The following is a 27500-nucleotide window of genomic DNA, read 5'->3' as shown; positions in this document are numbered from 1 at the left end:
GCCTCGAACATAATGGTTCAGCTCACCATGTATGTCCTGTGTGTCAAGACCTGTGCTAGATGCCGAGGGTACACGGTTGACCAGAGAGGCCCATTTCCTGGCCTCACAGACAGGACAGGTGCTATACAGAATAGAAGCGCCAGCCTCTGAGGCCGGTTGGACTGGCGGGGCCGGGAAGGCCTGTGCTCTGGGCCGCACGGGGGTGTTCTGTGCCCCCTGCAAACGCCTGGGCCAAACTCCTGCATTTCCAGCTTTGGTGCAGTTGTGAGGGAAAATTAAACCAGTACTTTCTTAAGACACTCCTGCATTTCATGCAGGCTCCCGGGGACGGCACTGCCACTTTGCAGCGGTAAAGTGCGCTAATGCTCAGCTCTGTTCTAATGCACCGTAAGGCGTTTTATGACATCCGGCGGCTCTGCGAGAGAACGTGCTTACCACCCGGAGTATAAACGACGACCCAGGAGCAGAGCAGCGCAGGCTCGCAGGAAATTTCCATTTTCTCCTCACTTATCGCCTTTAACCATCATGCCTGGCGTTGCCTGACTCCCAACACGCGATCGGGGCTGTCCTTTCTGAGAGAACACACGATTCCCCGCACCCCTCTCTCTCGGCTCTGCGATGGATGCTGACAGATCGCCAAGCTTCTCTGCACTTCGGACAACTAAGGTGCCCCAGGGTGCTTCCTACCTCCCTCCCCTGGGAAAGGGGACACGAGAGGGCCTTCCCCTGGCTGCCTTTGCGTGGATGCTGTGGTCCAAGATCGATGTGTCACTGGCTTTCCTTCCCCAGGAGGCCGAGGAAAGACCACTGACAAAGCACCTTGCCCTTCGCTGTGGAGGCGACCCCAGCGGCCCCCCGATCCAGACACTGGTCAGGTGGCCACGGCCGTGAATGTGGGTGCTGGGGCACACCGACAGAGCCACGCACCAGGACGTCCCTGGCCTTGCCCAGAACGCACGGCACCACGCACCTGCGCTCAGGTCTGTGCCTGACCCCCACGAGATGCCTGGGCTCAGCACCTTTCTGAGACACTGCCTAGCTTTTCTTTCCCTGCCATGGGTACCGGACACTGGCCTGAGTTCAAGAATGACAGGAAAGGGCAAATGGCCCCGGGGTCTGCGAGGACCAACCTGGCTTATTTCTAAATTTAAATTTGGTGTCAAGTCATAAAAGGACTCTAACACCTTACACTAAATAAGGAAAACTATCCCGTTCGGGGGCCTTATCCCTGCCCCGTTCTGCTCGGCTTCTCTCCCTCATTACGCTTGTATAATACAGTACGGTCTCTATTGAGTCTTCCCTTCCTGTTTTTACACTTATTCCTGCTTCACTGACTTTATTATCAGCAGAATTTTGCAGCATTTTTTTAACGCAGCCATAAATACTATTCAATTCAACAAATGCATACAAATGGTTTCCATTAGAATTTTAATCTACTCTCAAAATGAAAGAAAAGCTTAATATAAATCTTTTTAAATTACCAGAACATAAATTCAGACAGGGACGGCTCCACCTAGACTACACACAAGGGGTCACATCCCACTGTCCTCACTCATAAATTAATTGAGGTCTCTCGCCACCGTAAACGCACAGCGCATCCCGGAAAGATCATATCTGTCAAGATCGCAGATTGGTTTCCCTCAGACTTTGTAAAAGTCACAGCTTACAATACCTTCATTATGCCGATGAGAATGGCTGTCTCCCCAACTGGAAAGAAATAGGTGTTTTGTTCTGTTGGACCAAGATTTACAGAAAGCAATTTTCCTCCATGCAGGAGATATGACAGACCCGCTGGAAAAAAAATGTCATTTCACAACTTCTTCCATTTCATCACCTTTTTTACTGCTCGATGTAGATTCTCTCCCCTGTGCCAACGGGCTGCAGTGACATTTAATGGCTAAGTGAGGGAGTCGCCGGTGAGTGAGTGGAGGCACGTTTTCTGAGGGCCTAGGCCGCAGAGTTAGGGCTGCTTCCTCTCTCCCCACCCAGAGGCTGTCTGGACGTGTCCCGAGCACCCCCAGCACCAGGGAGTGGAACGCCGCAGCCCCTCGAGCCCTCAGACCACCTTGACCATGAGAACTCGCGTGAGTCTTGACGGGCTTCCGCAGACAGTGAAGCGGCTTAGCGCTCCTCTGTCCTTGGCCCCCAGCAGTGCCCTCTCTCAGGGGGGCGCCTGAAGGGCAGACTGGGCTTGGGTTTTTTTGTTGTTATTTTTTTTTTTTTTTCATTTCCTCATGTCATAACCTAATGCTGTTCTAGCAGAACTTCTGCATATTAAATTGCCTTTTAGCCGCTGGGAAGGGGGTGGCGTGATCTGCGGAGAAAAGGCCCCTCATGTAAATGTATGACGGCTGACATCACCCCACGGAGGAGAAAAGGCAAGATCAGCTTGGAGCCCGCGGGTCAGCAAACCCCGGGAAGCGTCACTCTTCACAGCCACTTTGCTCTCCTTGAGTCAAGAGCCGCTGTCCCGGGCTCCTCGCCCCCAGCGGCCCCCTTCCAGGCCTGTCACTGCCTGTCCTCTGGGCTGCGGCCGGCGACAGAGCCGAGGAGGTCTAAGGGGAAAGCGTAAGGACATGTTTTGGGTTCTGAGAGCGTCTGCAGTCTGGGTGCCGGAGAGAAAGCAAAAGGCAAACTCACAATCTCTGTCCTGGCCCTCGGGCAAAATCATGCCACAAGGGGCAGGGAGGGCAGGGCCACGAGATAGCCTAGTGGGGCCGTCTGTCCGGGCTGGTGAGGTGTTTGCAAATCTTTCCACAAATGATGATCTCTATCCCCATAAAGCAGCACAATAGCCTCTTTGCTTTACTGAGTGGTGCTGGTTGCTCAAGTGCTTATTTCTTGATTCTTAGCCCATTTGCTTTCCATTAGCAGTAATTCCAAGCCCGCAAAACTCCAATTACTAAGTGATAATAGAAATGGTGCTCTGCGTCGAATTCTCTAGAGCGAGGGCTCCAGAGCCACCCGGGTTCCGTGCACAGCCGCACTGCAATTCTATTTATGCCACACGAGCAAGACACCTGGCCAAGCCCTGGGCGGGAGGCCCGGGGGGGAGGGGGGCACGTTCAGAGCAGGTGTCTGCACGACCGGGTCCTAAGGAAGCTGGGTGAAACAGGAAAGGTGCCCCTGACACGGTCCCAGGCACTCAGGCGGGGCCGCGGCATCCGGAGGAACCGAAGCACACAGAAGACGCTGAATGTGTGCTGCTCGGATTTCTTGAGTTGGCTGCAAGGATGTCCAGGCAGGGGGTGATTAGAGCAAGGGGCTGGGGGGGGGGGGGTAAAGTCGGGTGGGCACTTCAGAACGTCACCCAAACTCAGGAGACGGTTCACCACCTACGTCACCCCCTACGTCACCCCCTGGTGACCACACGTGGAGGCGGGGGTGGCTGGTTTCGGTTTTGTTCTTTGTTGTGTGAAAACACACATAACCTAAAATTGACCTCTTAATCATTTCTAAGTAGGCGGTTCAGTAGCACATTCGCTGTAGTGAATGCAATCTGTAGCACCTTCCCACCTTGTGAGACGGAAGGACATGGCGCGCAGTGGAGACTGGGGGTGGGCTGCCGAGAGGGCAGGGGGGCAGGGGAGGCCTCCCTGAGGGGCAGCGAGGGGGGCGACCGGATGTCCCGGGAAGGGAGCGCGGGTCCAGGAGGGAGCAGCACGTGCGGCAGCGCGGCCTCGATGGACGGTTCCAGAAACCCCGCAGACGCCGGCGAGGCCGGAGCACCGGGCTCCGCACGGCAGAGCGAAGGCTGGACCTGCGGCCACGGCGGGCAGCCACGGAGCGCGGGGGCCGCGTGGCGCTTAGCCCAGGATCCCAGCCAGGCCTTGGAGGCGGGAAGCCGGTGTCCTCACCCGGGTCCGCCTCGCCGCCTGGGGGGGCCCTGACCTGCGCGCCCCTTCTCCGCAGAGCGCGCGTCCATATGTCTCCGGTGACAACGGTGCCCTGCGGCCCGCCCACCAAGGCGGACTCACCGGTGCCGTCGGACTCGGGTGGGTCAAGGCTCCAGGCTCGCGTTTCAGGAGCCTAGAAGCTTCCCTCCCCCGCCCCGCCCCCCGCAAACCTGCTGCCGTTCTGGTTCCCCGGCCGCGCCCCGGGGACCTGAAACAACTCCTCCTCCTCCTCAGTGAAACGGGGTTTCCAAGGCGGCAGGCTGCCCCTCCCTGCAGGGTCCTGGGATCGACTCTTGGGATCCGCTCTGGCCTTGAGATCCACACCCAAGGCCGCCAACCCGGGGAGCCCGGAGCTCACGCCTGGCGTCTCCACCCGCGGGGCCTGGGCACTCGGCACCTGCCCGCCTCCCCCTGCGGCCTCCCCGGAGGGTTCCGTGCGGGGGGGGGGGGGGCATGCTCCGCACTGAGTCCTTTCCACAGCCATGCACCCCCTCACCAAGGAAGAACGTGCCATGTGCTTTGAAATCGGGGTGCCGCTGCCGTTGGAGAACCCCGTCTTGGGGTGCAAGGGGACACGCGTGTCACAGTGCCGCTGGGTCCTTCTTCCCTCTATTGCACAAGCTGGAACTTCACTTCCAGGGAGGACGGCGCTACACCGGGGCGCAAAGGGATGGATCCACGTGCGTGTGTATTTTCATCAGGCACTTCTCACAGGGGGGTGAGCAGAACCCGCGACGTGGTCGGTGTTGGTCCCAGAAATCTGTGGGCTAAGGGAGAGCTGCGCTGCACCCCTTCCCCGAGCCCCTGCTTGCCTCTCAGAAGCCAGGGCTGCGGGTGGGGGGCACTGGACTCCCCTTCCTTCCTGCCTCCTCCAGTAGCACGGAGGACTCAAGGTCACCAAACATGCCGAGAACACGCTCGCGGTATGGAGTTTCTTCTAAGCAATACTTTTCTGATGCATTTCATTAAGAAATTAAATAGTTGATCCATTTGAACTCTCATTAATAGATATTAAATGTTGCTTGTTATAAAAATGCTAATAAATCATTAGGTTTTTAAAAAATTAAACCACCAAATGGCTAACAAATTAAATTTGAATAATTAAGTCTGATATTCCTAGAGAGGGATCGCAGGGGGTGGTGCATTAGAGAACCTGTTTTTATTTTGTTTGGAGTTAAACAAAAGGAGCCCATGCTGACTGCTGGCTCGCGCCTCCCCGGCCCCCTTCCAGAAGGCCATGAGCATCTGCGAGGCAGCTGCCTGGGCGGAGGCTGCCGTTCGGAGGGTGGCCGGGCTACCTGGGCTGCGTCCGTGACCTCGGCCTCATTAGTCCTCGCTCTAAGCAGTCGCGCTAATCAGTGCCGACACGTGTTGTTCAAGTGTTGATGGCTCTGTCGCTTTCCGCCTCTTGGCCTGCCGCAGGTAATTAAGAGCGCTGACGCTACCACAAAGATGGCCAGTCAGCCTCATCTGGAGTTGGAGAGGAAAGCTATGGTCCCCACTCCACAAAAAGGAGGCAGGAGAGAAGCAGGGGCCATTACCGGGATGGAGATTTCATTAGAACTCAGAGCCACCTTTCCAGCAGCCTGCCTGAGTGGCTGAGACATTAGCACCAAACACTCTATCCTCTTGAAATACTTGATTCAATTCCCAGTCTTTTACTAACAGTTGAACCCAGGGGTGCCTGAGTGGCTCAGTCGGTTAAGCGTCCGACTTCGGCTCAGGTCATGATCTCATACTTTGTGGGTTCGAATCCTGCGTCGGGCTCTGTGCTGACAGCTAGCTCATAGCCTGCTTCAGATTCTGTATCTCCCTCTCTCTCTGACCCTCCCCTGCTCACGCTGTCTCTCTCTCTCTCAGAAATAAAACATAAGAAATTAAAAAAAAAAAGAGTTGAACACAGGGGCATTAAATAAGAAGAGAGTCAGTGATATTCTAACTTGCAAATCATTACGGACTGTTTCATACGTTCAGCTACAGCAAACCACCTGAGCCTGGTGTATATCAAGGTTGGGTCTATTTTCTCTTCTCTTAAGATGAAGATATGAATCAGACCTTACCTACTCACTGCAATATTAGAGGAGATAAAATTACAGGTGAGGGGGAAAGGATCAAGTCTTTAATGCAAAAAAATCTCAGTTAATGTCACCCAGGCCAAGAAATGCATAAAGAGAAAGGGGCAAAGCCAACAGTGAACAGATGCTTCCAAATGCCCATCAGGCCGATGCCACACTGTCATCAAAGTAGTCGGTTCTCAAATCATGGTCCTGCAGGGTCTTTTCCAGGTTCTGCAGTGTCGAAACTAGTTTCTTTTCTTTCTTTCTTTTTTAATGTTCATTTATTTTTGAGAGTGAGAGAAACAAAGTGTGAAAGTGGGAGGGGCAGAGAGAGAGGGAGACACAGAATCTGAAGCAGGCTCCAGGCTCTGCTGTCAGCATAAAGCCCAACATGGGGCTCGAACCCATGACCTGAGCCGAAGTTGGACCCTTAACTTACTGAGCCACCCAGGCACCCTGAAACTATTTTCATTATACTACCAAGATGTTATTTGCCCTTTTCGCTGTGTTGATATTTGCACGGATGAGACAAAGCAGTGGTGGGTAAAGTGCTGGTGAATGAACCAGGGCAGCGGTACCAACTTGTGCTAGTACTGTTCACCACTACACCCTGCGGGAAGGGAAGAAGAAAGAAGAGAAAAGGCCCGTTTTGCTTAAGAATGTCCTTAATGAAGCCTGAAAAAGGTATTACTTGTACTTAATCTTCAATCTTGAGTCTCTCTATCATTCCCTGCAAACCCAAGAGCAGCGATGAAAAGCACTCATTCGGTTGCTGGGTTGTTTGAGTTGCAAGCCCAACTAGCCTCTCGGCTCCTGGAACATGTTTGCTGGAAAGAAAAACAGACACACTGTGGTTCCTCAGCGTTAGGTATACAGAAAATGTTTTCTTGAAAATGAACAAAGTAAGCCTCTCACTTCAAGGAAAATGAAATGATAAAATCAAGCTTTCAAGATAAAATGCAATTAGAGTTTTGGAGAACTTGTTATCTGGCACTGAGCTTGACAGTTTCCCAGTACTTAAAAGACTTTTCTAACGAGATCAGCTGTGATGTTTATATAGAAGTGATTTGGGGATAGTGTACAATAAAGTGTGTCAACATGTGGAAGATCTACCTACCTAATGAACCAGCATTCTCCAAATGGCCAACGTTAGTATCGTGCATGGGTAAAACATCAATTCGAGGTACAAGATAGATGAGTGAATTTTAATGTAAGATAATAGGAAATGTTCGCTGATATGGTTTCAGATTTTACATAGCAACTCATTTTTTTTTAATGTTTCTTTATTTTTGAGAGAGACAGACAGAATGTGAGTGGGGGAAGGGCAGCGAGACAGGGAGACACAGAATCCGAAGCAGGCTCCAGGCTCTGAGCTGTCAGCACAGAGCCCGACGTGGGGTTCAAACCTGCCAACTGTGAGGTCATGACCTGAGCTGAAGTTGGAAGCTTAGCTGACTGAGCCACCGAGGCACCCCCACATAGCAACTCATCTTAAAGAAAAGTACCATTTATCAAGTTGTGGTGTGGTATCGAAGAATATTTACAGTTTTCTGAAAAGGCTATTAAAATGTTCTTCCCTTTCCCAACCACGTATCTGCACGTAGTGGGACTTTCCTCATAAACTTCATCTAAAATATGCACACGGACAGCAAGTGCTCACAGAAAGGAACATCTGTTTTCTATTAAAACTCATTTAAAAAGACGATGTAAGACATCGCTACTCTTTTCACTAAATAGCTTTTATTGTTCTGGAAAATAGTTCTTTGTCATAGAAGTATGTTAACACGTAAAGGGTTTATTATTGTTATTTGAAATGAATGAAAAACATTTTTAATTTTGTTTTAATCTCTAATATGGTACATATCAATAGCTATAACCTACAAAAACGAAAGTGTTTGGGGGTCAATATGGTTTTGAATGAGGAATATGCTAATTTTCTTCCCTTCTGATGAGAACTCTTAGGATTTAGTCTCTTCGCAATTGTCCTGTATATCATATGACAGCATTACCTAGGGTCACCATGCGCCCATGATAACCCTCCTACTTATTTATCTTGCCCAATAAGTTTTAAGAGTGAAGAGAGGCCCTGAGACCATAAAGTCTGAAAGCTGCTGCTTCTAAGGAATCTAGCATAAGGCAACAGGAGAAGGGGGCGCTCTTAAAAACCCCAGTGCCAACCGTGGAAATGTTCCAGGTCAAAGGAGCTAAAGAGACACGACCACTAGATGTAACTCCAACCCTTGGATTGGATCCTGTACTTTGGTGCTGTAAGAAAACTATGAAATCAACCCAACGAAACTGGAGTATGAATGGTAAAGCATTGCAACATGAAAGGTACTGACGTTGATAAATATACTGTGGTTATAGATGAAGATACTCGCGTCCATGGGAAAAACACACAGTATTTAGGAGCCATCTTACCCTCAAATGGTGTGTGGGGTGTGTGTGTGTGTGTGCGCGCGCGCGCGCACACGACGTGCGCGCGTACAGTGTGCATGTGCTTGTATCCCTTTTTTATAGTTCTGCCCCAACTGAGAAATGAAGATTTTTTTCTTACACAGGAGTTTGAAAGCCGACTCAAAGGACCCCAAAATCCCCATGACGCAGACATCACTGCCCAACTCAACAAATACCTTAACCCCTAATATGTGAAAAACAGCTGCGTAACTTGCATAATCCGACTACTAGGCGACGTCTTCCCAAGCAAGGTGTATATGGTGCCACCGTCGTTACTACCATCCCCTCCTCCCCCGCTTCTCCCCTGCGGCCTCCACTGTGGACCCTGGAACGCAGGTTCTGAACCAGCCTCCCTTGCAGCCGAGGGTGGTCACGTGATCCGCATGTGGCCAATGAGACAGAAGCGATGCTTGCTGAGGCTTCTGGGAAAGCTTCTGCTTTCCGGATGAAAGAGACACGCCCACCCCACCTCCCGTCGCCTTGTTCTTGCTTTGAGTGGGGACACTTGGCGCTTGACAACACAAACTGGCGGACATGATGCTAAAGACAGCTGAGTGCACGTAAAAAAGCGCAGATCTTTGTGGGCATCACTGAGCGACCGACCCGCTCCACCAAATGCTTGCCTTTGTATTTCTTAGTACGTGAGGACAAAATTTACTGTGTGTTGAAGCCACTGAGAGTCAGGTGTCTGTTACTTGCAGCTGCACAGGCTCCTGATGCCTGCTGGTTCGGGAGAAAATGGGGAAGAGACAGCAGAATAAACAGGAAAGGCTGTATACGCCCTGCACGACTGTGCAGAGGCAGCAATCCCGTAACAAAACGCCCATTAAAAACGCGGACCAAGTGGCATTTTTACCAATACCAAAGATGTAACAATGTTCATGAGCAAAAGTTAAAATAAAGAACCCCTGCCCAACGGTAAGCTTTCTTTGGTGATTTAAGACCTGAAAAGGTCAAGCCAGCTTCTAATCAGATGGGTTTAAATGGAAACCTCCTCTGCAGGCATTCTGCCAAGAGTGTGTATTATTGCCAAACTCCTAATTCAAACCCACATATAAGAATGCTTAATCTGAAACACTGAAGTTTAAAATACGACATTTATTAAATAGTAATCTCCCCTCTCTCAAAAGATAAATGTGCCCATTAACCCTGCATGCTAACAGGAAGATTTCTTACATTCTATTTAACCATATTTTCCCCAAAACATTCATGAGGAAATCAGGACAGAAAAAATAATTTAGGAAGTGGACTCCTGATCATCTGCTTCACTGAATTAAAGTACAATCAGGTTCCTAACTTTTAAACAGAAATATTAAACATGGGGCTGCTGGGTGGCTCAGTTGGTCAAGCGTCCAACTCGGGCTCAGGTCATGACCTCACGCTTCACGAGTTTGAGCCCTTGGTGGTGCTCTGTGCTGACAGCTTAGAGCGTGGAGCCTGCTTCTGATTCTGTGTCTCCTTCTCTCTCTGTCCCTCCACCTCTCCTGCTCTGTCTCTGTCTCTCTCAAACAATAAACAAACATTTAAAAAAAGAAAGAGTAAACATGTATATTACATCCCTCTGAGTACTTTACACGCAAACACGTGTGTGGAGTGGGAGGCAATGGGGTACAAAGATACACAACACACAACACCTGCTCTTGTGGAGTTAATCATCTCGTTAGGGCAGGAAGAGAGCAACATGAAAAGTTAAATGAAGTGTTTCAATAACAGTTCTAGACAGTAGAAGAGATGTCATAAAACAGTGCACAATTCATTTCCAAAAAGATTGTTGCTGACAATAACTGCTATAGAATTTCAGAGAAGAAAAAGGTGATTTTGAGCCGAGGAAAGCCTGGGGAGACTTTAGAGCAAGCAGGATCCCAGCTCAATCTGAAAGATATATAGAAGTCTGTGGGTGGGCACAGGAAGTGTGTTAAGAGCCTCTCTGAATGCTGTTAAAAATACGACATATATACTATATATATATATATATATATATGAGCGCCTTCAGGATGCTTGGGTGACTAGTATAGGAAGGGAGGCTCCCAGGGACTCAGGCGGTTGATGCCAGGTTGTAAGGAAACATCAGGACATTCAAAAAAAATTTTGGCCAAAAGCGGGAAACAACCCAAGTGTCCACCACCAAATGAATGGATAAACAAAACATGGTGTGCAGTGGAATATTATTCAACCTTCAAAAGGAAGTTAGTTCTGACACGTGCTACAACACAGATAAACCTTATTTGGCGTTATTGGCTGAGTGAAAGCCAGTCACAAAGAAAATTCTGTGTGATTCCATCATATATAGGATGTACCTAAGGGATTATATTCACAGAGATGGAAAGTAAAATGGGCTGCCAGGGGCTGAGCAGAAAGGGGAAGGGAGAGGTAGTTGTTTCGTGGGGACAGAACTTCAGTGTTGGAAGCTGAAAAGAATTCTGGAGATGGATCCTGGTAATGGTTGTGCGATACACATGTACTTAATACCACTGAACCAGGCACTTTAAAATGGCGAAGATGGTAAATCTTGTGTGCATTAGACCATATTAAAATATGTATTTGAACATGAAGAGAGAGTTGGGTGGCTGAGTTGGTTGAGTGTCCCACTCTTGATTTTGGCTCAGATCATGATCCCAGGGTCGTGGGATCCAGCTCCGTGTCAGGCTCTATGGTGACAGCTCAGAGCCTGGAGCCTGCTTCGGATTCCATGTCTCCCTCTCTCTCTCGGCTTCTCCCCTGCTCACACTCTGTCTCTCTCTTAAAAATAATAAAGATTAAAAAAAAATTCTCCTTCTCTCCCTCTGCCCCTCCTGTGACTCCTGTGCACGCACTCTCTCTCTCAAATAAATACATACATACATACAGAGAGAGAAGAGCAGCCTGCGAGTGGAAGCAGGCACTGGGAATCAAGGAGCGCGGGGCTGGAGAGAGACCTGGCCATTGGCTACAACAAGCAAGCGCAGCATCCTTTTCAGCCTCCAGGCTTGTGAGTCCCCTGGGCTCCACCTACTAATTCCACTACTGAGCGGGGAGCAGGTAGTAGAAAGAACCCGTCTCCCAATTTTCTTTGGAAACATTGAACTCAATTTAATTATGGACCTTTACAATCCTTTTACATCTTTGACCTTGGAGAGGGAGTAAGAGCCAGACCCCTGCAGACATTTCACTTCTGGCCCCTGCCTCTCCCCCACAGTCCTTACTCAGGATGTGGACACTAAAAGTAGACAACTCAACCCCAGAGAAAGTGCAGGTCATGTCCGCAGGGCACCGGTACAGGGACAGCAGGTATAAATATTGATTTACTTAAGTAAACTCGACATCCAGCACGGGACTGGAACTCACAACCCTGAGATCAAGAGTCGCACATTCTTCTGATCGAGCCAGCCAGGTGCACACAGCCCCCCTTTTTTCTTAATACTTGGGTAGCGTTTTTTTCTCGCTTAGCAAAGAGGGAAACAGAGCCGGCTCAGCAAGATGACTCTCCACGCTGTCGCACCTGTTCAGGCCTGGCCCTCCAGGCTCCCAAGCGGCTCCTCAGGGAGGGCAAAGTTCTGTGTTTGGGATTTCGGGAGCCACCACATGACAAACCTGACTGGCTGAAAGTTGAGCCGACCTTGGGTGCCTCCATCTCCTTGTGGCCCCATTTCATCAAACAACACATTGAAGAAGTTTTAGAGTAGAAAAGAAGAAATGGGCCGGAACAAGCTTTGGAAGTATGAATGCGGTGTGCTCTGTCAAGTGGCTATTAACAGTTCCTTTGGATTCACCAATCTGTTGAGTTCAATTACAGGAAAAGGTTGTATGTGAAGGTATGTCAAGTCAGCCTTCGTGTCTCTCATCATTATGTGAAAAAATAAAAATACTTTTGTACTCTTCAGATTGTCTGGATTGTGACAGGGTGTAGACAATGTCAATGCTAAGGCTCATTATTAGAAGCATTTCAATGTGGAAGTTACCAGCTGGTAACAGGGTCAGTGGAAATTAAGGGCACATTGGTAAGAAAACTTGTTAAGGACATAAATTTTTCAAATCACTGGATGAGAATTTACTCCTTATATCAACTTAAAAAAAATTTTTTTGAAAGAGAGCATAAGTGCACGGGTAAAGGGCAGAGAGAGAGAGAGAAAGAGAGAGTGTCTCTTAAGCAGGCTTCATGCTCAGTGCTGGGCCCAATGCATGACTCTATTTTGTGACCCTGAGATCACAACCTCAGCCAAAATCAAGAGGTGGACAATTAACCTACTGAACCACCCAGGCACTCCAACTTTTAATTTCTTTTTTTTTAAAACGTTTCTATATTTTTGAAAGACACAGTGTGAGCATGGGAGAGGCAGAGAGAGACACACAGAATCCGAAGCAGGTCCAGGCTCTAAGCTGTCAGCCGAGAGCCCAATGTGGGGCTCGAACCCACGACTGGAGATCATGACCTGAGCCGAAGTCAGAGGCTTAACACACTGAGCCACCCAGGCGTCTTCCAACTTTTAGTTTCTAATCAAAAATAGTCTTTGGTGGATCAGGGTATAGAACCACTTTTTCATTCAAAATACAGATGAGCACAAATACTGTTTTCTTCTGGAGGAGCCACTTTGATTAAGTCAGAAAGTAAATGAGGAATCCGAGTACCAGGAAAAAAAAAAAAGTTGGCAAAGTTGGGCTTCATCAAGCGAACAGTTCTACTATTCTATGACCTAGCCACCTGGGTCATCTCTAACTGTAAATAGCAGCCACCAGAGAATCCACCTGATGCAGGCACTCAGTAATTACTTACAGATGCACATACTCATGGTGAAATGGCTTTGGATCCCTCCAACAGTTACGAAGGAAAAACAGGGCTAGCTTTAGGTCTTTTTGGAATTCTCGGGCACCCCTCAACTGGTAGAAACATGCTAAGCTTTTCCCTGTAACTGTGATCCTGGGTCCAGTAAGTCCTGGGCCCAGGGTTATTTTGCCTGCCTCCGACAACGGTGACCCGTTAATTCTAGCCATCGGGGGGCACTGGACCCTTGAGCTCGGGTCCTCCCACGGAGTCCTGGGCAAGGCGTCCTGGCTAATGACTTGCTAAAATTGCCGTTTTTTAAGTGGCCTTACCTTAAAAAACAGAAACAACTGAACCATGAATATTAAAGCTTCCTACCAGGGTTACAAATAGAGAGCTACCTTCTCTGCATCCTTGGGCCCTCCTGCAATGATCTATTCTTCGACCTAAATATTTTTAATCCTCAAGTGGATATGGACATCGGAAGATGAGAAATTATGCCCGGCATGCTGCAAGTTTAGGTCACTGGACGTGCCGGCCTACGTTTTTATTCAAGTTCCTCTCAGTTTTTCTTTATAGGCTTGTTCCTTTGTTCTCCTCATTTGTAATTTAGGAAAAGCTGGCCAGTATATTATATCACTTTCACTGCTGGGTCTTATTGGGGTTCAGAAGTCTTTAAGGACAGACTTGTTAAAAAAAAAAAAAAAAGAAGAAGAAAAGCATAAAATGTGTCAGGGAAATGGAGTTCCTATAATTTCACTCACAAATTTTGCCTTTTAAATGTAGTTCTCCTGATGACAGTTCTGTGAAAGATGGCTTCCTTATTGTCATTTATTAGCCGTGACAGACAGCAACATGGCTCTCAGATACAGTCTCCCTTTGCCACAATTATCCAGTAATGCCCGCAAGGCAGAGGACTGCTCCAAACTCCTTCCTTCTGGAATGCTTCTCCCGAAGGCAACAGTTCAAAGCAAACCTCTATTAACTGGAACACTGACATCTGCAGAATTCTCTGGACATGAAGCTCCCACTACTCCTACGGTGACACTAGACACTAAGACATAATTACTTACAGTCCAGTCACCAGGAAATCAAGGTCAGCGCCCGGGCTAGATGTGAAGCCTCACATACCGGCTCGGAGGACCGCCACCACACAAATCACCCAAGCACAGACTGTCCATAGACGTACTTCCTCCTTAGCAAGGATCTTTCCTTGTTAAACCTGCACCAGCAGGGGGGGAAACATATTTTTTCCCTTGCTAAAATTCAATGTAGCCAATGGGACGAGATACAGTATCAAAATGAAATAAATTAGATGCACTCCTGGCTTATTAGCCTCCAGACATATTTACGAATGTGACATAAAAATTACACTCTTCACTAACAGGGCTCACAGCTCATAATGTACAGCCACATAAAAACCTACTGTATTTCCCATCTTTAAGTGTCTTCACTGATTTCTTTCTTCTACGTACCTGTTGGTTTATGCATTTTGGAGCAGAGGGCAAGTGGTTTGGGAAAGAGAAGAGAGAAAGAACAAATGGGGAGGCGGGGGAAGAAGAGATTTAGAAGAGAACAGGTGAAGACAGCAGAAGAGGTGGGCGGGGGGGAGACTGGGGTGTCCCGGGAGGGGATGGCTGGGGCCCATCGGACGGCCAGGACGGCCTGCCTGAGACGAGGAGCAGGGCACTTAGAGAGGGGTAAGCGAGCTTTCTTGACACCTTCAACCCGGTCCCTAAGGAATCATCTCCCGACAACCCCGGGGAAAATACCCGTACCTCCAACTGTTCTCCGAGCACGAAAACATATGCAGTGTGTTTCAAAGACGGTACAGAAACGACAGGAACGGAGGGTTAGGCACACGATTACACCATAAAAACGAACATACTTCAGTGTGGTAGATTTTAATAAGAGTTTAGTAATGTTGGTAAGGAGCCAAGTTACAAAAACGTTCTAGAATACAGAGTGCAAAACCTCAGAGGCAAAATAAAAACTCACGAAAACATAAGAGCGCTTGAAAACGGTAATAATCTTTAAGGCTTAGAACGCGTTTTTCTCAACAAAGCTACGGAGTGTGTCTAATAAAAACTAAGGGCGAGTAAAGACAGGCGCACGGCCACGCCCCCGCAGGCCACGCCCCCGCAGGCCACGCCCCCGCGGCGCGGAGACAGAGCTGTGGCTGAAAGAGCTCCCGTTACCAGTAGACCTGGAGTAAACGGTCTCGAGGCAGGCTGGATTTCCTCCCACCTCACTAACAGGGTAGGCATGAATTTATTCCCTGGTTGCAGAGCAGCCTTGGACATGGACCGTGTTGGCACGGGGAGGAGCAGCGACTCTTCCGCACGACGGAAGCAGCAGGGGCGGCGCGCCACCTCGGTCCCCACGACGCTCATGCCTCAGCAGGCACCGTTTTGGGGGCGAACAGGAACATCTCATTATTCAAGGAGCTAATGTAAGAGCTCTGCGTGAAGAACGCACAGAAAGTAAGAAACAAAAACAACGGGGGTCCCCCCGCCCCCAAGAAGAACGCGCCACTCCCCCGTGGGTGGCAGGACAGAAGCAGAGAACGCATCCCCGTCTCGTGTGCCCATCACTCCTCAGGGCAGACGCGCCCTTCTGCCTAGGATTTGTGGGTGGGTGGGTGGGGGTTTCAACTCCCTAAAGCAAGTCTTCTGCATCAGCTACTGTCATGTGGGTCCACGTTTTTTGTTTTTTTTCCAAGGGCGCTACACGTTCTGCTTCATTTGGGCCAGATGTTCAAATCAGTGTGTCTGATCATCCTGCCAGTAACACAAGAGCAATTATTTATTTGTCCTTCTAGCACCTGTAGCGCGGGGAGCAGCTGTGGAATCAGAAGAGCCACCAGTGTCCCGGCAAACGGGCACACATAGGGGAAGGCACCCCACTCCTGCCTTGTGCGGCAGGCCATCTACAGGCTTCTGTCCTTTAAACCCCAAATCAATGGTTTAAACAGATGCAGATTCCATGTGACAAGAGAGACCCGGGAAGATTGGAGGCTTTCTATTCGTGAGAGGTCTACTTTTGCTGTCCTGGCTATTAAAAAGTTATGTGTGACTTCAAGATGAAAGGCATTAGCAGCTTCTTAGAAGAGGATAATCCCAATCTTTTGGAGATTTAATGAGATGTAACTCACTGAAGCTTCTGGCTCGGTCTGCTGTTAATTGAATCAAAGTCAATGACAATCTTGCTGCACTTTGGTGTGAATTTCCTAAACACAAGAAACAAAATATATAAAGATATTATCCAGTGAGTAGTTTAAAGCAATTTGTTTACTTTGGCTTACCCTACATTTTCTGCGGGGAGGAGACAATTTCCCGGGATTCACTTGATATCTTATCTCTACAGAAGCCAATTATAGCACACCGTACTGAGAGGGACACGAACCAGAAAAGACTTAAGACCAAAAAAATGAGGCATGGGGTGGCTCGGTGTGCGCGTTCTCCAGCTAGCTGAGTTCATGAATTATCAGGGAGTCAAAGGACTTCTAACAAGTTAGCTGCACAACATGACACCTGATTACTAGTTTTCCCACCAGATTTATCTTCCTTCCTAGGAAATTTCTGCAGCCAAGTTGGAATGGCTCAAGAGCAAAAAAAGAGCAAATTTTCTTTTGCCTCTTGCACACACAGCAAAGCAAACCAACCAGCTTTCATGTGGAGTAATTTTCAAAGTCACATTCTAAAAATGCAGAAGTTAAATAAACCCACTATATATATTTTACTCCTTGATGTACCTGTTAAAATACTTAACAGGAAACTGGGGACTGTGTTCTTTTACAAACCAGTAAACGGTGAATATCTAATTATGATTATTATGAAAATAATCTGCATTTAAAGTCTCATTAAGGCCTAACAGTTCAAGAGATTCGTCACATAGAACCTCTATCCCCAGTGATGAAGAGAAGTATGTTAGGCCAGAGCCCCGCTGCTGATCACAAGTGCTGCAAAGGCATTGCTTTGAAAGCCGTCAGTCTCACAACAAGTTTCTTACCATGAATCGGAGGTGTTGAACTTAGCCTGCAATAAAACATAGGTCCCAATCCTTCCCTAGCAACAATAAGTAAAAAAGGCGAAATAACTTCAAATCTCAACTTAAAATGTTGTTGTAAAAAGCATTCCTGGTGTTTCAACCTGGTGGGCTACTTTCATCCTAAATTTTCAATGCCAGAGTGGTTGCATTTTCAAAATTCACCTAAGTTGAATGTGAATACTGTGACACCTGTGAAGTTGTATCTTCTCCCTACTAGAATAATTTTAGTCCAAACCCCGGAAAGCTACTGCTATTTAAGTGCAGTATCATCAGTCAGACCGTCTTCAGATACTTCTGTCACTGCTCTTACAAATCTACCCGGAGAATAATCTTGAGATCCTCAGCTCATCGCATGTAAAAAGATGTTTCCAAGTGTGGAAGTCAGGCATCACGAGTAGAAATTAAACAGCAGCCAAGGTCAAATGTTTCTTCATGAGGCCTTTCAACGACCTTGACCCCTGGCTCTTCCTGCTTACCTGAAGGCCACCCCAGCCATGTCAAACAGGAGCCTCGCGGCTTTCGTCTCATCGCTATCGTGGTACTTATCAGATATGAAAATAACTTCTTTTATACCTTCAAAGGCAACAGTGAAAGAAGTCCCATTAGCATTTGCATGAAAAGATGCCGCAACAGACGCGCAGAAACAGACTGAGCCCCGGAATGTCTCCGGTTCATCACCTTTTCCCAGTGTGCTCGCGCACAATGTCCAGTCACTGAAATACACATCGGCTGCTTTCCGATATGGCAGAGGATGTTATATTTAATCTGCCCTCCAGTCTTTATAGATTTTTTTTAACAAATGCAAAGTAAAAACGTGTCAAGTGGTCGAGCCTTGATCCGATTAACAAATTTTCTTCACTGTGGGCAATCAAATATCTTTAGTCACAGAACAATTTCTCTTAACTCAAGAGGCAGATGGATGCAGGGGAGTGGACAGTGGTGGCAAAAGTCCGAGGTAAGTGCCATCGTGGTTCCCAGAATGGTTCTGCAAACAGATTCCAGCCAGCCGCACGGACGGCAGATCTATCTGTTTTCTGTCCTGTCCCGCGGGCGGGGCTCACCGGAGGGCACCTGATGTCCCACCCTGCTCCTCCACCAGCCTCTGAAGGGACCACAGGAAGCTGGGTCCACGTGGGCTGAGGAAAACTCCCGGAGGGGCGCGCACCGCCGGGGACAGAGCCCACGACGTCCCTTAACCGGGGCGGCCTCTGAATCTGATATGGCCAGACGTCTTCTCCTCAGAGAACCCCCCCGGCATGTGATAAACAGCCCCTTTAAACCACACATCTGGCTAACATGGTAAGTCTTTAAATCTCAAGCTGAGAGCTTTATGGAGATAAAGTGTAGCTGAATCTTAGATGTGACAGTATGAAAAAGGTGAAATATTCAGAACACAATGGTGTAGATTTATGGTAACTGTAATGTAAGGAAAACTTAAAGTAGTACCGTTCGAGTCTTATGACATTTATATGCAAAGAAATGTTTAGGTCCTAAAACATCTACCATATATTAATCCAAATTAAAATTTCAGAGACGGCCTCCCAGCTGACCTTGCTTCTGACAGAAGTTCATTTCTCTCCCTCCCCCTAATCTATGCACAGTGTGTCAGAGAACAGTAAATTGACAGTAATTGTATGCAATGCCTGTGTTGTTTTTTTTGGCAGCTTGCAGTTTAAGAAGTTACAAACTAAATTAAAAACATGCTAAGAATCACAGAGGATGCAATTAGTCTTCGAATACCTGGCACCGTTCGAAAGCAAAACACGGGAAATACCTTGCAAAATTGATAGTGCAATTAATTTCGATCTCAACTGTAGCAGTTTAAGATCAAGCACGTTCGCAGGGAGCCGCCGATGGGCAGGCAGCAATGCAAATGTGACAGAGGGGACCGGCCCGGCTCCTACCTGCCTGGATGATGAGCTTAGCACATTCATTACACGGGAACAAGGCGACATACATGGTACAGCCTTTCACGTCAGCCGAGTTTTTGTTCATGATGGCGTTCAGCTCGGCGTGGCACACTGCGGTTGAAAGAGAGAGAAAAACTTACATCACAACTCAGGAGGCACGTACTCGCACTGCTGAAGCATTCCGCTTGACCCTTGGAAGAAAACACGTAGAACAGACTCAATTTAAAAAAAAACAACTAATTATGCAAACTACTGAGAATAACAGATGAGGGCCATGTGGTCTGATAGGTCGGCTTTTAGTAGTAAAACCAGTCATGGCTGCAGCCCTAGGTCTGGAAGCCCTAGGTCTGGAAGCACCTAGCAGCCAGGAGAGGCCAAGGTCAAGTATCTCCACTCACCCTAAGCGCGGCAATAGCTCACGGCCCCACAAGGCCCTGGGGTATGGAACTGTGCACAAAAAATGGCTCATTTGTGTGTAGATCCGCACACGTAGGGACGTTCGCTGGGACCACTGGGAGGGCAGGCTGCAATTTTAAGAGCAAGGGAACCAGGAAGTGAAGCCACGTATTTCTGTCCCGAGGATCGGCCTCACCTCCTGAATCTTGGCCCACATACACACAAGAGACTTGACGGCAGACAAGCAGCGGTTTCTTGTATGAAGAAAAACATTCATCCACGTAAGGGAACGTCAAGTTCTTGCTACACAGGACGTTCCACCAACGATCCCCTAACAGTGATCTGGGGTGATCCCCACACTTGTCTCAGTTCAAGGGTACAGGGAGCACCGGCCTCTCCTCTCCCGCACTCAGAAGCTCATACTGGTTGGCCAGGTGTTGCCACCACCTAATCTACAAGGGTGCCCTCTCCACAGGGGAGTGCTACCCCCAGCCCAGATTTCGTCCAGAATCCCCTCCCGCTCAGTAAGGTGGCTCTCTTCTGTCATTACGGAAGTTTCTGGGTGCGTCGCTAAAACTATATATCACGATCTCCTGCAAACTCGTCTGCACTCGTCTGGGGCGTGGCCTGGGATTTGGGTTTTTATGAGAATCGGCCGCATGCTTCTGCGCAGACACGTTTCGGAAACCCAGCGTTGCACAATCCTCTGGTAACCCCAGGGGAACTTGACACACACTAAGCACACAAGTGCTAAAACAAATGTTTGTTGAACAAATTAATGACAATCTGGCCGTGGTCCAAATCATACAAAACCGCCTGAATTATAAATATGGGGGCCCTCTAGGGGACCCCCCCCCCGCCAACACCCTCTCCAACCCACCAACCTTCTACACTTCAGACCTTCTTCTGGGAGTTCTGAAGCTTTAAGTGAAGGGCAGCCTTAGCTCGTGGCTCTTGCACACATTAGCTGTGACATACCCAGCCCTCGAACCCATGTTAAGTGCCTCCTATGGCTCAGGCAGGATAAAGGCCCTGGCCCACCTTCCTCCCCAGGCCACCTGTTTTTCGGGTACAAGTAGAATTGCAATGCCTGCCCGTGCCCGTGTGCTGGGCCCTCTCAGGAACTGCTAGGGAGGGCTCCTTCTAGTCTACGAATGCCACAACTAAGGTCTTGGTCACATGCGTGGAAATGAACAGTTCCCCAGCACTGTAAGAAATTCCAAAAAAAAAAAAAAAAGAAAGAAAAAAAGATGTGCTTAATCAGATCACAGCCCATTAGAGAACAATCCCCGCCAGCCACAGAGGGACCTGGGCCACTCTCCCTGACATGCCAGGAGAGAGAAAAGAAAGGCTCCCAGTCTCGGTAGCCTTGAGGACACTAGGCCTCAGAGAGGCCCCGTAGCCCCATTTACATCCTTACATCCCTTACATCCGGTGACCTAGTCATTTCCAAACTGGGATTAACACTGCTCCGTGTTAAAAACAATTAGATGTAATTGTTTCTTTTATTTCCCCCTTGAGGGCGGAGACCAGTCTTCTATGGTCTTTGTAGCTTCCCCAGAGTCCAATGCGGGGCCATGAACATAATGGGTGTTAAATATTTATTGAATGACTAAAGGAGGAAATGCAGATTCCAGTTGTTGATGGTGACATTGGGAGATGCAGAAAGTCCTCTTAAATTCAAATATCAGAAATATGCTTTCCCATCTAATAAATATTTTTTGATGGTGTTGGTATTAATATTCAGAACTAGAGTTTCCGAGTCCATTAGGAAACACTGTTCTACTGCCTTCATTTGAATCTCTAAGAATGGTGACCAATGCTCCAAATGTCTTCCTCTAATTCATCTGAGGCAGTTTGGGGACAAAATTTAACATCGTGTGGTCTGGATCCAGTAATGAAAATTACCATATGAAGCAGACTCTCTGGGGGACGGCCGGGTATAAAGGGTGGTCTACGGGAAGAAAACCCGGGGTCGCAAACAGACTTCTTTCTCTTGGCTGCAAAATCTCAAGAAGCGAAATACAAAGCTTCTTGTTAGAGAGACGTGAGGTCTGCTGGGCAATATGAACAACTGAGTGTCAGGCACGCAGGAGACCCTTCAAAGGGACCATTCAGTCCCCAGTCCCACAGATCCCAAACTAGACAGGCTGAAAACAAAGCTTCAGTGCTCCATCCACGCTTGACTTCTGTTGCTCATCCCTGTGCCCCCTCAAGTTCAGTCCTAACAGACGCCCCCTCCAGCCTTCTCCCCGGAGCCCCTGGCCCACCAATCCCACTTGATGAACACCAGCTTCCCAGGCTGAGGAGGGAAATCCCAACCCAACCCAGGGAAGCCCCTGCCCAGTGATCGGCAACCTCTCCACATCTGTCTGTCTGATCCTACAGTCGGAGACATTTCTGGCCTGGCATTGACCTCTAAGGTCTGTGCTCCCCACGGCCAAAAGCGCCCTGCATTTCTCTTCAAGACTGACCCACCAAGGAGGCACCATCGGGTGAGGCCTCAGGCCCACGCTCCGTCCTCCCTGAGGAAACAGGCGGACTAACTTGACTGTCCATTGGATTAGATTAGCAGAGGTCAGTCAGAGTGGAGTCTGAGGACTCTTTCACCATCAGATAACAGGCGACCGCCAAATCTCAAATCTGCTCCAGGCCACAAAGAGCTGGTGGGCCTATGAGGGGTGGCCCCAGGGCTCTGGCCAGCCTGCCTGCAGACCCAGAACCTCCGAGAACCTTCCTGAACTCTCTGCCTCCCAGGCAAGGATGGAGAAGGGAGAGCTCTGGAGTCAGCACAGGGGTCAAGGCCCAGTTGCCACTTGAAGCTGTGTGGCCCACATCAAGGTACGGAAGTGCCCTTGTGTGGCAGGAAGAGGCGACTCCGAGAAAGCACATTTCCAACGAACTCAAAGAAGGGAGTTTTGAAATACCAAGTAATCTAATTTTTAGCTTTTTCCTCTGGTGTCCAGTGTCCTCCCTCCATCCACTAGAGGGCTGATCTTCTCCGGGACAGACTCTCGATGGCAGTCACGAGCGTCCTCGCCTAAGGCCCACGGCAGGGTGCACGCTGCTCTGGTGGCCCTGGCCTGTCCCTATGCCGTGTCTCTCCATTACATGTGCACACGTGTGGACTTGGTCTCCACTCTGACCGGGCCATCTTCTCAGCATTTTCCTTTTGAGACGGAACTGTCCTGTCTACAAGTGCTAGGCTAACCTGTTTTTAAAATAATCATCTCTTGGGGCGCTTGGGTGGCTTAGTCGGTTAAGTGTCCGACTTTCGCTTGGGTCATGATCTCGCGGTTCGTGGGTTCGAGCCCCACGTCAGGCTCTGTGCTGACTGCCAGCTCGGAGCCTGGAGCCTGTTTCAGTCTGTGACACCCTCTCTCTCTGGCCCTCCCCTGCTCACGCTGTCTCTCTCTCTCTCCTAGAAATAAAACATTAAAAATAAATAAATAAATAAAAATTAAAAAAAAAATAAAATAATCATCTCTTGGGGCGCCTGGGTGGCTTAGTCGGTTAAGCGTCCGACTTTCGCTTAGGTCATGATCTCGCGGTCCGTGGGTTCGAGCCCCGCGTCGGGCTCTGTGCTGACTGCCAGCTCAGAGCCTGGAGCCTGTTTCAGAGTCTGTGACTCCCTCTCTCTCTGACCCTCCCCTGCTCACGCTGTCTCTCTCTCTCTCTCTCCTAGAAATAAAAATATTAAAAAAAAATAATAATCATCTCTTGAGGCGCCTGGGTGGCTCAGTGCGTTAGGCATCTGACTTCGGCTCAGGTCATGATCTCATGATTCGCGAGGTCGAGATGCACATCGGGTGCTGCTGTCAGCACAGAGCCTGCTTCGGATCCTCCACCCCCCTCTCTCTGCCCCTCCCCTGCTCTCACACACACTCTCTCTTTCTAAAATAAACTTTAAAAAATCATAATAAATAAAATAGCGATCTCATCTCTTGACTTAGTAATGTATATACAACTTGGAGTTTTCACTGAACCAATCCTTTTCAAACTGTAGGTCAAGAATAAAGTGTAGTGAGTTGCAAACAGCTTTTTTATCCTCCTTTTTAAAATTTTTTTTTTAATGTTTTATTTATTTCTAGGAGAGAGAGAAACAGCGTGAGCAGGGGAGGGTCAGAGAGAGAGGGAGTCACAGACTCTGAAACAGGCTCCAGGCTCTGAGCTGGCAGTCAGCACGGAGCCCGATGCGGGGCTCGAACCCACGAACCGCGAGATCATGACCTAAGCGAAAGTCGGTTGCTTAACCGACTAAGCTACCCAGGCGCCCCTTATCCTCCTTTTTAATTAAAGGTTTGAAAGCAGAAGAGATCCGAATGTGTCCCACATGACAGAGGTTAAGCGCCGTTCCTAAAAACTGTTTCAGGGGTGTGTGTGTGTGTGCACGTGCACACGTGCACATGTGCCCTGCGTTGCCATTCAAAAAGCATGTAACTATGGAACCCTGTTGCCTCCTGTAACATGTCATTAGTATTTACAACCATGGGCGGGCGGGGGGGGAGGGAGGCCCTGATTTATAGAATCTGCTGACTTCGGTGGTGTGGGTATTCCCATGTGGCCAATTTCAAGCTCCCGACATGACAGAGTTGGGAAGAGACATGTGACCCGCTGGGAAAAGCCAGCTCCCACATACACCCCTGGGCGGCCCCACCTTCACTCAAACCCAGCCCGTCTCCAGCTGCCGTCCGTGTGCGTCTGCTCGCCAGGCTCTGTGGGGGCGTCTACGTTTCTGTGGGTCCTTTTCTTTCTCTTGCCCTTCGGAGCATTTCCCAAGGTCCAGTCCGGCTCTTGGGTTTTTCTTCCGTGGTCACTAAGAACTCGTGCATTTGTAGATTTTCAGACAGCAGGTCTCTCTGTAACACCCTGGAATCTCCATTTCCAGCCCAGGGTCCCAGCTTCGCCTCCGGCCTTGGCTTCGGCTGGTCTGAGGCTTCCCCATGTCTTCTCTCCCTCTGATAAACACCCCACAGATCTCTGACAGCAATAAATGAAAGAATAAATTGATCTTGTCCCAGTGGCAGCATTTTTATTGTGCTGCCCAGGAATGACAACGTAGAGAGCTGCAGACAGGTAAGAGCAAAAATCAACCAACATGGAGAGGTGCTGTTCATGACCTTGAGATGAACGTAGTTTTTATATTTATAGTAGGAATAGGAGCAAGTACCCAAACATACACAGGCCCTAGGAGGTACTCCTAGGATAGCTCAATTGTCCAAAAAAAGGACAGATATTCCAACCATCTACCTAGAATTACTCATCTCTAAGTTATAAGCAGAAGAAATCTCCAAGTACACACATATTTGATAAGCACAGAGGATAACACACAACCTTTCAATTACTCTCAACATGGTTTAAAATGAAAAGAATCAAATGCTGGAAAATACCAGATTAATGCTTATAAAGTTCTTGATTGCCAGAAAGTGCACCTCTGTTTCAGGTAATTATAAGATAATTCATAAGCTGTGGTCTTTTTTTTTCTTTTCTATTACTAACTGTCAGAATTCAGAACTGCATTAACCTCGGACCACTGAGAAGAGGTTGTATAATTAGAAAACTGTATTTTTCAAATTCCCTCTTCCTAGGGCTTGATTAATCCTCACTGTCTCTTGTAGGCGGTTCTCTAGAAGTTTGACAAATTAACAGGATATATTCCATCCTGGCTAGATGTAAAAGACTCAACACTTCACAGACTTGACTTTCATCTCATTTAATATGAAGACAGTATCTGTTTTAGATAGCAGTATTATCAAGGTTACTTAAATAAGTTTAAAAAACAAACTCAAGGGGGGCCTGGGTGGCTAAGCGTCCGACTTCGGCTCAGGTCATGATCTCACACTTTGTGGGTTCGAGCCCCGCGTCAGGTCTGTGCTGGCAGCTCAGAGCCTGGAGCCTGTTTCAGATTCTGTGTCTCCCTCTCTCTCTGCCCCTCCCCCACTCATGCTCTGTCTCTCTCTGTCTCAAAAATAAATAAACTATACAAAAAAGATTTTTTTAAAAAACCGGAATAATGCTAAACAAAGGCTAACTGCAGCACAAATAGTTTAGCGGTAATAGTGTGGCGCAAGCCTCCGTTCTCCGAGTGCTACCAGGATGCGATCGGAATTACTGGCCTGGACAAAAGTGGGAGTCGGGAAAACAAGGTTTCTCTGCCTGTTGAAGAAACTCTCCAGGCTGGTTAAAACTCACTGTTAGTGGTACAGGATTTTACTTGAAGCAGATTACTTCCTTGGGCCTGAGGGGTATCCGGCAAGGCTGACCTGGAAAGTTGGGGAGCCTGGGTTGGCAGCTCCATAGGGGCGGGGCGGGGCGGTTCACACTCAGAGCACCTGTTACACTCGCCAGGCTCCCACAGTGCCTTCCGCTGACACTCCCCAGGATGTACTGCAGGAGCCTCAGTAAGTCTCTGGGGAGTGGGGCTGGGGCAGGAAGATTCGCCTCTACCCCCGGCTGTGAAGGCTAAGGAGGGGGGCGGGGGGGCCCACAGTACAAGCATGCAGAAGTTCTGCTCACCGACAGGACAGATCAGGACTCAAGTGTCAAGAAGGGCCTGCACATGGCCGTCCAGACTGAAATGGTGGAAGGCTTCATCCCGCAATTAATAATTGACATGGGGGCACTTAGGTGGCTCAGTGGGTTGAGCGTCTGACTTCGGCTCAGGTCATGACCTCGCAGTTCATGAGTTCGAGTCCCGCATCGGGCTTGCTGCTGTCAGATCCTCTGCCCCCTCTCTCTGCACCTCCCCTCTAGCACGCTCTCAAAAATAAATAATAAACATTAAATAAAAAAACCATTTACATGAAATGGGGTACCCAAGCTCAAAGTTGACCTATGCATTTAAAAAAATAACTCAATGTTATTTTTTTTTTTTTTTACAAGATATTCCATTTCCATTCTGATGACAAGGCTCTGTGTCATTACCTCTTGGGGCGCCTGGGTGGCCAGGTCGGTTAAGCGTCCGACTTTGGCTCGGGTCATCATCTTACCGTTCGTGGGTTCGAGTCCGGAGTTGGGCTCTGTGCTGACAGCTCAGAGCCTGGAGCCTGCTTTGGATTCTGTGTCTCCCTCTCTCTCTCTACCCCTCCCCAACTCACACACATACTCTCTTTCTCAGGAATGAATAAACATTAAAAAAAAAACTTTTTAAAAATCTTTTCTTGAAGTTGCGGTCTATGTGTTTTTATTTCAGGGGTCGTACAGCATTCAGTGTCACTGAACCCCAGCACACCTCTGTCGGGGCTCAGGCGCCCTCTTCCCTGTGCCTGAAGCCCCACAGTAGCGAAAAGTCTACGGAGGGCGGGGCATGTACCTCCCTCTCTAACAGATCCATTTAGGGAACTGGGGCTTCTGCAGCTAAAATGGAATTTCAACTACTTATTTCTTAATTATTGAAAGATACTCTGACAGGGCTCCATACATCACTGGCAGCCTCCAACGGACCTATCCTTCAAGTCAGTAATTTAACAAGAGAGTCTCCTCTACATTTAAGCACCCCTCAATCTACTACCCCCCTGGGTACCACCCCCAAATGTCATAAAATGGTCACTATTATGGCTACCCTGAAATCCAAAGCAAGTATTCTGAGAATCTAGCGCCCAGGCAAGGTCAAATCTCTGCCTCATCTCCCCTCCGTCAAGTTTCCACACCTATAAGGTAGCAACCGGACTCGGTAAGAGAGTTCTCCAAGGATGGGGGAAGAGGTGGGGTGAGGAAGAGGGGGAAACAAGTTAGAAGCCGACGGTCCCATCAGTGCCTGCAGACACCCTCCAGCACGCAGGCCCAGCCACCCTGGACCACATCCTTCCTCTCTGATGCTTTCTGGCGAGTTCCAGAGCCCAGCTCACTCTCCCGACTTCTCAGACGGAGCCTCCCTTTGTCCTGGAGGAAACAGTTTGAAACTGAAGGCATCTGGCGTATGTGTGTCCTGATGGGCTCTGGTCACGGCAGGAACGGCCGTCCCCGTCCCCTGTGGAGCTCAGACCTGCCCGGCGGG

The 27500-nt window shown here is 48.7% G+C and overlaps 1 protein-coding gene across 4 annotated transcripts in view; it reads right to left on the bottom strand.

Moving 5' to 3' along the window:
* The window catches only part of DCTD (dCMP deaminase), a 48462-nt gene that overhangs the window by 5918 nt on the left and 15044 nt on the right, over window positions 1-27500 (bottom strand). The window contains exons 4-6 of one of the 4 annotated variants that reach the window (XM_039250694.1): window positions 19103-19219; window positions 17675-17771; window positions 16303-16377 (exon numbers count right to left, since the gene is read on the bottom strand). In XM_039250694.1, the coding sequence (XP_039106625.1) occupies window positions 16303-16377; window positions 17675-17771; window positions 19103-19219 (289 nt within the window). Of the gene's footprint in view, window positions 1-15907; window positions 16378-17674; window positions 17772-19102; window positions 19220-27500 lie in introns of those variants that run through there. The other 3 variants (XM_039250695.1, XM_039250693.1, XM_039250696.1) reach the window with 3 other exon arrangements.

The sequence above is a fragment of the Hyaena hyaena genome, unplaced genomic scaffold (assembly GCF_003009895.1).
Source record: "Hyaena hyaena isolate Hyena2069 unplaced genomic scaffold, ASM300989v1 scaffold_377, whole genome shotgun sequence".
NCBI classification, from domain to species: domain Eukaryota; kingdom Metazoa; phylum Chordata; class Mammalia; order Carnivora; family Hyaenidae; genus Hyaena; species Hyaena hyaena.
The sequence above is the reverse complement of the archived record's forward strand: the minus strand, read 5'-3'. Positions and strand labels throughout refer to the sequence as shown.